The sequence below is a fragment of the Hoplias malabaricus genome, chromosome 8 (assembly GCF_029633855.1).
Source record: "Hoplias malabaricus isolate fHopMal1 chromosome 8, fHopMal1.hap1, whole genome shotgun sequence".
NCBI lineage: Eukaryota > Metazoa > Chordata > Actinopteri > Characiformes > Erythrinidae > Hoplias > Hoplias malabaricus.
The window spans coordinates 4,335,691-4,348,259 of NC_089807.1; the positions used below are offsets into that span (position 1 = coordinate 4,335,691).

The window sequence follows — 12,569 nt, forward strand, 5'->3', positions numbered from 1 at the left end:
AAGTAAATACAAAGTGGAACGACCCATGCTTTCGTTTAAGGATGAACTTATGGCAGTGCTTTCTACTGAAGTGTCTATTTAAAACTGAATGTGACTAAATGGGAAAGAGTGCACATGGTCAAACCTTATTGCATATGGAGGATGTGAAAAGGCACACTCATTTGCATAAAAATTTTGCCATAGATTAATTTAAAAAATGCTACCAGTTCATAAATGCAACCATAAATATGCATTAATGATGCTTTATTGGTAATTTAGTAATATAGTTATATTTTTAACTGAAAAAATGATCAGCCAAGGCCTTGGTACCACTTTTGTAGTTTATCAGTCTAACTGATATGAACCTATATAAACATATAACGACTTATTCCAACAAGTGTCCATATTATAGACCTCTCTGGGATGAAATAAAGCAGCTTTATTAACTGATGGATGTTGGGATATACATTTATAGACATTTGTGTATCTTTATGTCAGTCGTCATGAAGGGCTTATGTAGGTGTCATGTGGCCTTAATGAACGAGGTCCTACAGTAAAGTAAACAAAGATTTTATTTTAAAAAATTAAAGAGAGAGAGAGAGAGAGAGAGAGAGAGAGAGAGAGAGAGAATATCTCACAAAAAGTGAGATGAAAAATTTACAAATGGCCAATGTATCAAATTGAATCAATTTAAATCAACACTCTTAAAAATAAATGAGCTACAAATGTTTCTTTGTGCAATGCCATAGAAGAACCACTTTTGGTTCCATAAAGAACCATATTTGTTTAAGAAATGCATGTGGGAAGAATCTTTTAAAGTTTTAAAACTCCATCACTCTGTCTCATGGTTCTTTACACATTTAAATATATCAGCAAACATGGTTCTTTATGGAACCAAAAGTGGTTCTTCTATGGCATCGCTCAAAGACCCTTTTGTAGCACCTTTATTTTTAAGACTGAAGTAACCATTACGGTCCTAACAAATACAGTGGAACCTCTACTAACGAACTTTCCAAGATACGAACCGGGTATTTGAATATTGTTTGCCTCCACCAACGAACCATGACTCTAGAAACGAACCCGAGCCGGCGGCTGGAAATGGCCCCTGACCCCAATAGGCGAGTCTCCCAGCGCCCAGACTTGAGTGAGCTTTTAAGATTAGCACATTGTAGCTTTAGCGTTAGCAATTTAGCATTAGCAATTTAGCATTAGCGTAAATAGCAGACATCGACATTCGTGCTAAGTTAAGCCGTATCTACGCTTCGTCTCCCTACATTCACCCACCTACTCTCCGTTATTCCACCCACCCCCCACCTCCCGTCATACAGCCAGTGCCTGTGTTACTCCTCCAGCCAGTCGTCACGTCTTCAAGGTAGCGATGTGTAACCACTTAAAACTTTATTTCTTTTTTATTACTGTTACCACTGTATTTCTTATTATTTTTTAGTAACGCCACGTATTTTTTTTACTAATTTGAGAGTGCTGTAAACATATATCAGTGCAAAAGGGTGACTTTCGGGGTGGGGGCTGGAACGCATTAATTGCGTTTCCATTATTTTAAATGGGGAAAATTGACTCGAGAAACGAACTTTTCCACTTACGAACAGGGTCACGGAACGAATCAAGTTCGTAGGTAGAGGTTCAACTGTATGTTATACATGAATAAAAAAAGAGGGAATTATTTTATTAGTATCAGGTATTGTTTGATTATTAGGAATGTGTTTATTTTTACTTGTAATTACCTCAAACATTTTAGCATTAACTCATATTTACACATTTGTTCAAAGACGCTCACACACAATACCACACTAGTCCTGTGCAGCTTCACAAAGCTTTATTTTCTGCAATTACCTGAAAGCTGCAAAATAAACCTATTACACAAACACATTGAGAAAAGGTAGATGTGTGCAGAACGATGAACAAAAAATGTGCATATCATTAAACAAATATCCATAAAACACTATTTTCAAACTGAAAATCAGATCTTGAGAAAGACAGCTTCAAAAAAAAAGAAAAAAAAATCACTGCATTGCTTTATTAATCACTGAATATTTAGGATGTTCAGAAAGACTAAACAAGACCATTTTGGTAAATCTACACTGCAGTGTATATAAATATAAATATAAATAAAAACAAATTCCAGACCTGGTGAAAACCGTGTTTAACTTTACCATCATAAAGTTCCGCAAAATCGTTCAGGTCCTCAGCTGTGTGTAGTGTGTCCATCTTACTTTCATCATTTTCCATCTTTCCACCTGCTTGAATCCAACTCACAGCAAATAAAAACAGCAACAGGATCCAAGAGCGTTTCCGTAGACAGCACCACTATCGCACAACCACGTATCCAACCTTTTCCTAAAGAGCAGCAAAGTCTTCTAACAAGACCCAGACAATAGCATTCTTGTTTAGCTGAGTAGGAAATGTCCAAAGACCCTAACCCACCGTTAATGGTGGAACCCCCTGATCCCCTGCCTGAGACCAACCCAGAGAACTCCACTCTCCTGCTGCTATAGATTACAACCCGGACTATGAATAAGACCCTGCAGATGTTATCAGGGGACGTTGTGACGTGATAGTGTGAGGAGTTTAGCAGCAGAGCTTCGGTTACTCTTCTTTTACCACAAGCTGGCACTGGAAGGAGCATCAACACTTCAAACAGTTCTTTAGCCTTTAGACATGATGTTTTGATAGAAATGCGCTTGCTGCTGGCTAGGCTAGGCTAGGCTAGCCTCACTCAACTAATTAGCAAGCCAAGTGCAGTTTATAGAGCAGCCCATTTTATTTTTTTAGCTACGTCTGGGTGTGGAATATATTCTATTGCATATATTCAATGTTTGTCTGATTTAATGAGATGTACTAACACTTCTCATTTACCAGTTTTGCGGCTTTAGCATGCTTGCAAGCTAGCAAAGCAACGCACTTGCATCATAGAGCATGTTTCTATTTGGTGAATGTATTGAATAATGTGCTGTAATTTCAAAATAAATATTAAGTAACAGAGAAAATGGATATTGTGTTCTGGGCAACTTCTGCTACCGAAGTCTATATTTATATTAACTCTAACTCTCACTGCACCGAGAGGTCATTTGAGCTATTACAGTAATGGAATGACCCTTAAGGTGGCATTGGGAAATCCCCAAAGTGGAAATGGTGAAGGAAATTTGATGAAAGCACGTAGAATATACATGTAGAGATATAATGTAATGTAGGGAATAGAAAGGTAGTGATATAAGCAGAGAGTAGACCTCCATAGCACCGCTGTCCCTATGATTGTGTGAACTCTGGTTTGATACTCGATGATGTCTTAACATCTGAGGCTGGGAGTTCAGTAGCACATCGGGTTTTGCTTTCTCTGGGTGGGTAGGTATCACAAGCACAATGCTAGCCAGAGCAGCAGTCTGTTAACCCTCATAGCAGATCTTGAGAGTAAGGGTTCTCCATCGAGCATGTTTTGTTAGCAGCAGCTTGAAAAAAAGTAGTGGTAGTTGGTTTTAAGTGAGGGAAGCATGTGCTTGTCCTCTCCCTCCCAGATTCGTGGCATTGTGTGTGATCAGGGAGGTACTAGCTAACAGGTAGAACTGGCAACAACAATAGACAGCAGAGTAGAAATGCACTCTGTGGTAAAATAAAGTCAATGGAAACAAAGGGATGACCCCAGCTAAATAATTTGCAGTTGACAAACAAAAGAGAAAGTCCACCAGCAGTTGCTCAGCACTCGACCTCTTCATCGAAGAAGTGTCAAAAGATATCTCTTTACACTCTGGTGACCTATGCAATGGAGAGAAACACCAGCAAGCTTTTTAAACCTTTGGCTCAGGGGCTGCTATCTCATCTTAGCCAGCAGGCCTGCATCCAAATGACTCCGCCATGAGAACATGAACAGAATTAAGATACGAAAAAAAACAGGAAACTGATGCCTCTGTAGAGTTAGACATTGACTGGGATTAAACTGTATGGAAAAAACATGTAATTACAATAGAGAAAATTACAATTCATTTTCTACAAATGCTACATTTCACTGCAAGTATCCCACAACCCTGGGGGCAGAATTTAATCATCACTTAATGAGGGAAAATATACATTTTATAATTGTATGCTTTGATAGAGATAAGATAGTAAGGAATCTATCAGTCTTTTTCTACAATGATCTTTTCTCTTCATGAAACCGTCATTAACACTGACACCTACTGGCCTGGATGTGCCACCCCACGTTGCAGAACTGCTGTATGAAACATAAACTGGTTCATTTAGGGGTTACAGTGTTTTTCTTTACCTCGCTTGAGTTAAACGTTACAGAAATTATGTAAGAATTATTAAAAAATTAATAACAGTTGTTATTATTATTAGCTGAACATCTGCTCCTCACCTCGTGTTAAGTGCCTGTAATGTGGAAGTCTTCTAGTCTGCTCTCCACCCCCCAGCATGCAACGCAGCTTCGTTTTTTTCTCTTTAAAGAAATATTTTTAAGCATTTAAGCAAGCACACAGACAAAAGGCACAAGTTCAGAGACACCTGGCAACGCTATTTACATTTTCATTTTTCTCACTCCTCACTTAGGTAGGAACATCATTTTTGGCGAAGCATTTTTGGCCCAGAGACTGAAAGGTTTGGGTGCAGATTAGTTGTGACATCACAACAACGGACTAAAATGTGAAATGCTGATAGAGGAGTCCTGGCACGTGCATCTTCACACTGAGTAGAATCTGAGCTTTCTGTGTGCTACAAAGTCAATGCAGAAAAGACATACAAGGCTTTCTTTGTTGTTGGAGGCTTTGTAATTTTGTTTCTGAAAGTGAGAGCTTATTCAGAGCATAGTTTGGAGTAGTAAAATCTAATCCATGTTTTGTTTAATCTGTGTAACAATACTTGCCACTGCTATGTCAACTGTAGTCATGTGGTTTGTTGTTCAAAATGAAAAAATAAAAACCTTTTTTATGCTTTGTTTTTTACACATCAGATACAAGCACAGCATCAGTGACACATCACAATGTTAAAGGCTAAGCACCAGCGATATGAAAGTGTCAAACAAATAAATACAGTGGAGTTTGAGTTCCTAACTTGTGTTTATTGATAGTCAGAAAACATGTTATTTCTTACTAATTTAAGGAATAAGGTTTAAAAGACCGTTGGTCCCCCCCCCCCCCACAAACGGTGTTCGGAAACTCTAATAGGCGTCTTGCCTGTGACGTAGATGGTGGACAACACTCTAGAAGCTGCACTTAATTTAATGCCAAAATTAAAATGACGAAAAGGTGTGTTGTTTCTGGCTGCAATCATTCAATGTACAGTGGGACATCTGTGCACAAATGGCCCAAAGATCCCAAAATATCCAGAAAATGGACTAAATTTGTCAACTTTAAACGGGCACTTTGGAAAGGACCATCCGCTCACTCCGTTATCTGTAGCTCATTTCACTGGCGCTTTTCCAACAATATGGGCATGTAAGGACACCAACGAAAGGTGTTCAAGAGCCTCTGTAACATGGAGGTAAACAGGGTAAGGACACTCACTTCGCCTGTTTTAGTTGGTGTTAGTTAACGTTAGCTTGACTTGCTAAACTCGGTGTCTCAGATTATACTCGGCTACGTAGCTGCATTACGGAGGTTTATAGTGTCGGATGAATTCGAGTTCGACTTCGATCACATTTACAAGAATAACGGTACCTCTACATTTGAGTTTAGCCTATTGCTAGGCTATTGTCATGAATAATGTTGGTTATTTAGCTAGATACTGTCATAACAGTCGGTCATAACGGTGTTTTACCGTGGCGTTGTTCAGCTGTTGTCCACCAGTGACGTCACGGTTGCGTTCAAGTATTTCCGTAGCGAGCTCGGTTTTTTCCGTCAATTTAATAAAATTGTCAGTTTTAAAGCAAATTAAGCTGCTATTTTCATTTTAATTCATACTTATATCTGTCAGTAACTACAATAATGTGAAATATTCATGGGGGTCCATTAAGTGGTGCTTAGCCTTTAACAGAGAACGGTAGGTGAAAAGTGGGGTTAAACTATTTTAAGCTATCACAGTGCATCCACCAGTAAAGGCAGCAAGGAGCTTGTTGTATATGATAGGAAACACTAGCACACAGCAATCTCCAACTCCATATGCAGTTCAATATTCTAATGTACACTGACTCTTCTGAGGGTAGATTCAATCAGCTATAGACCAAACCTATGAAGAGCCACTATATTAAATAACTGAATTTAGCATGGAAACCCTACGCTAGGTGTCCCCAAACTTTTCATGGTACATTGTGATGAAATCTGCAGACTCACCCATTTGTCTGTGCCAGTTCTCCTTGGTATCCAGCTTAAGGTGTTTAATTAAATGTAAAGTGCATAATTCAAAGAAATTGCAGCCTCATCTTGAATGTCCTTTTTTAAGCAGCAGTTTAGTGCAGAAAAATGTCCAAAGTATTAATATAAACACGAATATAATCAGACGAGCAGCTGAAAGTAAACACTGAAGGTTAACAGCGAGTGCAAGTAATGAAAGTTACAGTTGGGTGCGTAGATTCAGCCCCACCTTATACCTGTTCAATAAGAAACACACCGACACACGCTAACAAGTCCTAACAGGTTTTAGATTAATGCTGAAGATCTACTTTACCCTCAGGGTTTTTGTTTCAAAATAATGAATCTTGAATGAAACTAAATAATGAATAATACCCAGTAGATGTAGGTTATATCTCAATTTTTATGTTTGCTGGAGACTCTTCCTTTACTTCCACTGCAATGTCATCTCTGTATTTCTCTAAAACTTGGACATATCATTCATTCATTATCTGTAACCCTTATCCAGTTCAGGGTCGCGGGGGGTCCAGAGCCTACCTGTAATCATTGGGTGCAAGGCAGGAACACACCCTGGAGGGGGCGCCAGTCCTTCACAGGGCAACACACACACACACACATTCCACTTGGATATATATTTCTCCAAAAGCAGTACATAATTTTTTTCCACAAGAAGTATTATGAAAGGCACGATTACTTTTATTCTTTCTATAAATTACAACAAGTATGAGATGAACCAGTACATGCTCCATAGAGCAGTGCTTTAATGAGAGAATGACTTCACATGTGAGCGGATATTTTAGGCGATAAAGGCAGACTGCTTTAATAATTTAATATTACTCTGAGGCGGCACGGTGGTGCAGCACGTAGTGTCGCAGTCACACAGCTCCAGGGACCTGGAGGTTGTGGGTTTGATTCCCGCTCCTGTGAGGGAGTCTGTGAGGAGTGTGGTGTGTTCTCCCTGTGTCTGCGTGGGTTTCCTCCGGGTGACTGTCTGTGAGGAGTGTGGTGTGTTCTCCCTGTGTCTGTGTGGGTTTCCTCCGGGTGACTGTCTGTGAGGAGTGTGGTGTGTTCTCCCTGTGTCTGTGTGGGTTTCCTCCGGGTGACTGTCTGTGAGGAGTGTGGTGTGTTCTCTCTGTGTCTGCGTGGGTTTCCTCCGGGTGACTGTCTGTGAGGAGTGTGGTGTGTTCTCTCTGTGTCTGTGTGGGTTTCCTCCGGGTGACTGTCTGTGAGGAGTTGGTGTGTTCTCCCTGTGTCTGTGTGGGTTTCCTCCGGGTGCTCCGGTTTCCTCCCACAGTCCAAAAACACACGTTGGTAGATGGATTGATGACTCAAAAGTGTCCGTAAGTGTGAGTGTGTCAGTGAATGTGTGAGTGTGTGTGTTGCCCTGTGAAGAACTGGCGCCCCCTCCAGGGTGTACTCCTGCCTTGTGCCCAATGATTCCAGGTAGGCTCTGGACCCACCGCGACCCTGAACTGGATAAGCGCTTACAGGTAATGAATGAATGAATGAATGAATATTACTCTGTGGACTAAGAAATCTTCAGAGAGGTTTACATAGTGTTAGGGTACTGGGAACACACATTGTTCATCTTATCTTGTCCATACCTGCGAACTGCAGTTGGTCACGTGACCCAGTTCACAGGTGTTCCCAGTTGTCTCTCAGTATTTCAGCCCTATCCGTCCTGCCTAGTGTCACCGTTCATTGTTAATGTCTCTTTGTTATTATGACCTCAGGCAGTGTTTTTTTTAGGTATCAGTACTTAATCTATTCAATCATTGACTGTAACCACTTATCCAGTTCAGGGTCACGATGGGTCAGGAACCTACCCTGGGTGCAAGGCAGGAACACACTCTGAATGGGGCGCCAGTCCATCAAAGGGCATCACACATTCATGTTCTTTTACCCACACAGACACACACCAATGGACACTTTTGAGTAGAAAGTTCTTACCAGTGCGTTTGGACTGTGGGAGAGCCCAGGGAGTGGACACACAGACACCTGATGTGGAGCTTGAAACCATAAGCCTAGGACCCTGTGGCTGTGTGACAGAGGCTAACGCTAACAGACTTGTTTCAGCTTGTTAAATGGTTTTAAACTAGATCGCCTCAAGGCTGAGAGAATCTAAAGAAATCATGTTTCTAAATACAAACTTGCAGTACCACTTTTTTTCAATTAAAAAATGTACAAGCATAAACGTGTCTGTGTGTGAATCAAAATGTATCTATAATAAAAGCAATGAGATGTAAACAAAGTCTCTGAAACTCACTGGTTCTCAGCGGGTAAAATTCTATGTTGAGATGCTAGTGAGCAATGAGGGTTTACACCTTTTCACATATACACCATGCTGTGATCAGTCAACACAACTCCAGCTTTCTTCATAAAATATCAGTGTCCACCAGAATAAAAATATAACATTTAATTTCACTAAAAAACATTTGTACAAATGTCAGAGTATTAAATATATTAAAATATTAATTGTGTCATGGAGGTACCACTGGTCTTGCACTACCACAAATCCCTGGTCTTAGAGAATATCCACTTTATGAATATGTCTCTAAGGGAACCACTTCACTTTCCCCCAGTCTGAATTACTAATGTTTACATCTCAGTGAAGAACTGCACAGATATTCTGAGAAAAAGCAGAATTCTGCTTAATAATAAGACAATATTCTGACAAACAATGACTGGAACACACTATCAGAGCATAATGAATATGCTCTAAGATTCATACAACTACAAAATATTCTAGTTATTTGCAGAGTTGACTGGCAGACACATTCAGACAAGGTGGAACATGACTTAACATCATTTCTTTCCCCTACAGCCTATCTACATTAAACAACACTACCAATAAAAAGCCAATCAGCAGCATTTACAACCTGCATGCCCAACAAATGACTGACCGTTAACATGATTCCAGTTTCTATGAATGAATATAGTTAAAGGGACATATATAATCTGAGAATGTATTCTTTAATAATGTCCTTTAGCCTCTAAATGTGACTAGCATAAGCAGAGTATAAGTATATTAGTTGCTAGTTTGCAATTTAAGGCAAAAAATATGTTATTAAGATCTGTATGTCAACAGATGTTACCTCATTAAGCCAATTTCATTATTTATCTAGCAGTGCATCATTTAAGAACATAATGTTACTGAATTTAATCAAATATTTTATTACTGTAGCCATGACAATGCATATAGTACAACAATGGAAATCGGTGTAGCCTCATTATTGAACTGGCTGTAGCATAACCATGGAATTGGGTGTAGTCTAACTCTGGAAATGTGTGTAGTGTAACACAGAATTGAAAGCTGGGTAATCATGGAACTGGGTGTAGTATAAATAATGGCGCTTTTCCACTGTACAGTACCTACTCCACTCTGCTCGGCTCTACTCTGCTGTTGTTTGCTTTTCCATTAGGCACATCTGGTACCTGGAACATGGTGCTTCTTTTGTAGCTGCTCTCTCATAGTTCTAAATGAGCTGAGTACGGACAAAACATGTCGTGTAAACCTTGTAGAGCACCAACTGGCCAGACTTTGCCAATCTTTACAAAATGCAGACATCCAGCACAAACTAAGCGTTTGTAAATTGTCTGTGGTACAGTAGAGACCACGTTTGTTTCTATCCGGCTCACAACGGCAGCTTGTAAAATTACGCCGTGGGATATTAATGAGGTACAAATGATTTGCAGCCGACTAAAGACTCCAGTGAGAGCTCAATGGTGCCATAAGGAACAGAAAGGAAAAGAAGACACTGATCTGTCTGAACTGGTGCACTGTGGGTCAGTCCCAAAGCACATAACACACGTATACATGACGAGTAAACAACACTTAATGTTATCCTGCTGTTGTTGTTGTGGTTTACAAAGCCCATGGATATGGGGAAGCTGTGCTAGTGCAAAATTTAACAGGTACCATGGAACAAAAAGCAAGTAGAGCCGAATAGAGTCAAGTTGACTACATACCATGCAGTGGAAAAGTGCCATAAGTAATATCTGCGGCCTCACTATAAGTAAAACAAAAACAGGTATAGCATAACCACAGAAGTGGGTGTAACATAGTTAAGTATGACTATAGAAGAAAGTATAGCATAACCATAGACATGGGTGGAATGTAACACACCAGCTTCGTGAACTGACCTTGAAGAAGGATGTGGACATTGTCAATATCCAGTGGGAGGGATCCTCCATCCACCAGTGGGTCAGCTGATGTCCTCTCCGACGCCATGATGACCCCAAAGAGAAAGAGTAGGTGAGGGAGCCACTAAAACATGATGTTAATCTGAGGAGGAGAAAAGGAGTCAGTATGTTCTTCAGGTCCACAACCTAAAAATATACGCTCTGTGTTCAGAAACTGAGAAAGGGCTGGATGACGACAGGCCTCTAAACGAGAGGGGTTTCTAATAAACTGACCAGAGTTGTTGTTGTTCCTATAGAGAGAAGGTGACACTCTGATGAACTCTGTACTGAGTGAAAGGTGAAGTGAGGAATCTCTCCTTCAGTAAATATAGTTCTCCATAGGGAACATACTGTTAGCACCAGGCGTGTGAATGTAGGCGCTCTGCTTGGAATGAAGGCCGCTGATATCCTAACCACCAAGCTGAAACACATAGCAACAGCGCCCCCTAGCAGAGAGGGATATTTCAGAGATTGAAGCAACTGCTCATGAACCTAAGGCCACCATGCCCAGTGCTGAGTGTTGGCTACAGTAGCACCAGGAGTTCTTGAAGGTCACCATAAACATACACTCTCTGTTGAGGTGTTGATGTTGAAAGCAGGAAGAATGGGCAAACACAACGATCTGAGAACTTTGACCAGAGCCAAACTGTGACGGCCAGTGGTCATAATGTTTTGGTCAGAGCAACTTCAAAATGAGGACAACCAGTGAACCAGCAACAAGTTACTGTGTGACCAAAGGAGCGAAGACTATTCCATGAGGTCCAATCCCACAGAAAACTGCTGAAAAACTTAAAGCCGGTGCTGATAGGAAGATGTCAGGACACACAGTGCATGACAGCTTCATTTAACACAAGAAACCTGTCACCTGTTCACCGGCCATCTTCCCTCTGATCGCTTTGGGTAGGTACTAACCACTGCAAACTAGGAACACTAAGAAACAACTATCATTTTACAGATACACTGACCCAAAAAATGATCACAATTTGGCCCATGTCAAAGTGGCTCAGATCGCCACAGGTGGTTATTTTTAATGCTTCCAACATATCAACTTCAACTACTGGCTGTTCAGTTGTTCCTCCCCCCAACAGTTGTCACTGTAATGATAGAACCAAAGACATAGCAGTGGTTTTAATCTTGTGGCTGATTGGTGTGTATGTATAAAAGCTTTGGGTGGCAGCTACACTACACTGGTTGTTGTTGTTTACATTTTCTCTAAAATTGTCTGTGATGATAAACACTGGGGTGTAAGCAAGCGGCGGTAATAACAGAGATTAAGCAACATCGAATGGTCAGAACTGACCCAGATCAAATGTTGATGTGCTAAACAGTTGTAGAGAGTGACGGAGGAGATCACACTATGTACGCACACACACAAATCTGAACACATGCATGAAAGCCAGTGGGATGAAAGGTTGAGTCGCCCAGTGAACAGGTGAGGCAGTGTTCTGGCCGGACTTTAAAAGACCTGAATGGAAAAAGACCAAAGGAAAATATTTTTATTAGTGTGTTGGAAGCCCAGTAATGGCGGCTGGAAAGAGCCAAATGCATTTGTGTATGTGGCTTCAAATGAGGTGACCACACAAACAGTTGTGGCATCTAACACATCCAGCACACATTACAACACACCGGGCCCCACCCACAACCTGGACAAAGTCTCCAACATTACAGACCCCGTAATGGAACAGGGAACATCTGCAATTCAGTTCAGTTCAGTTCAAATTCATCCAGTAATACGTTTATTCATTCCTTCATTCATTCATCCATCTCCTACACCCACTTCATCCTGTTCTGGGTCGTGTTGGCTCCAGTGTCTATAAAGAATCATTGGGAGCAAGTCAGGAACACACACGGAACAGGGCGCCAGTCCATCACACACTCACCCAGTCACACACACTCACGCCTGGGAACAATTTCACACATTCACCATGTAGACAATTTCACACATTCACCATGTAGACAATTTCACTCAATCACCAAGTCACTCTCATCTGTGGACAATTTCACTCATTCACGATGTCAGTGCACTCACACGTGGAAAAATTTCACATATTCACCCAGTCACTCACACACACACACATGGGAAATTTCACATAATGACCATGTCACTCTCACCTG

The 12,569-nt window shown here is 40.7% G+C and overlaps 1 protein-coding gene across 1 annotated transcript in view; it reads right to left on the bottom strand.

Annotated features, from left to right (window-relative positions):
- syne2b (spectrin repeat containing, nuclear envelope 2b) overlaps positions 1-10,503 on the bottom strand; it is a 167,208-nt gene extending 156,705 nt beyond the window's left edge. The window contains exon 1 of the mRNA XM_066679143.1: positions 10,416-10,503. Coding sequence (XP_066535240.1) covers positions 10,416-10,503 — 88 coding nt within the window. The remainder of the gene's footprint in view (positions 1-10,415) is intronic.
- Positions 10,504-12,569: the final 2,066 nt, after the last annotated feature.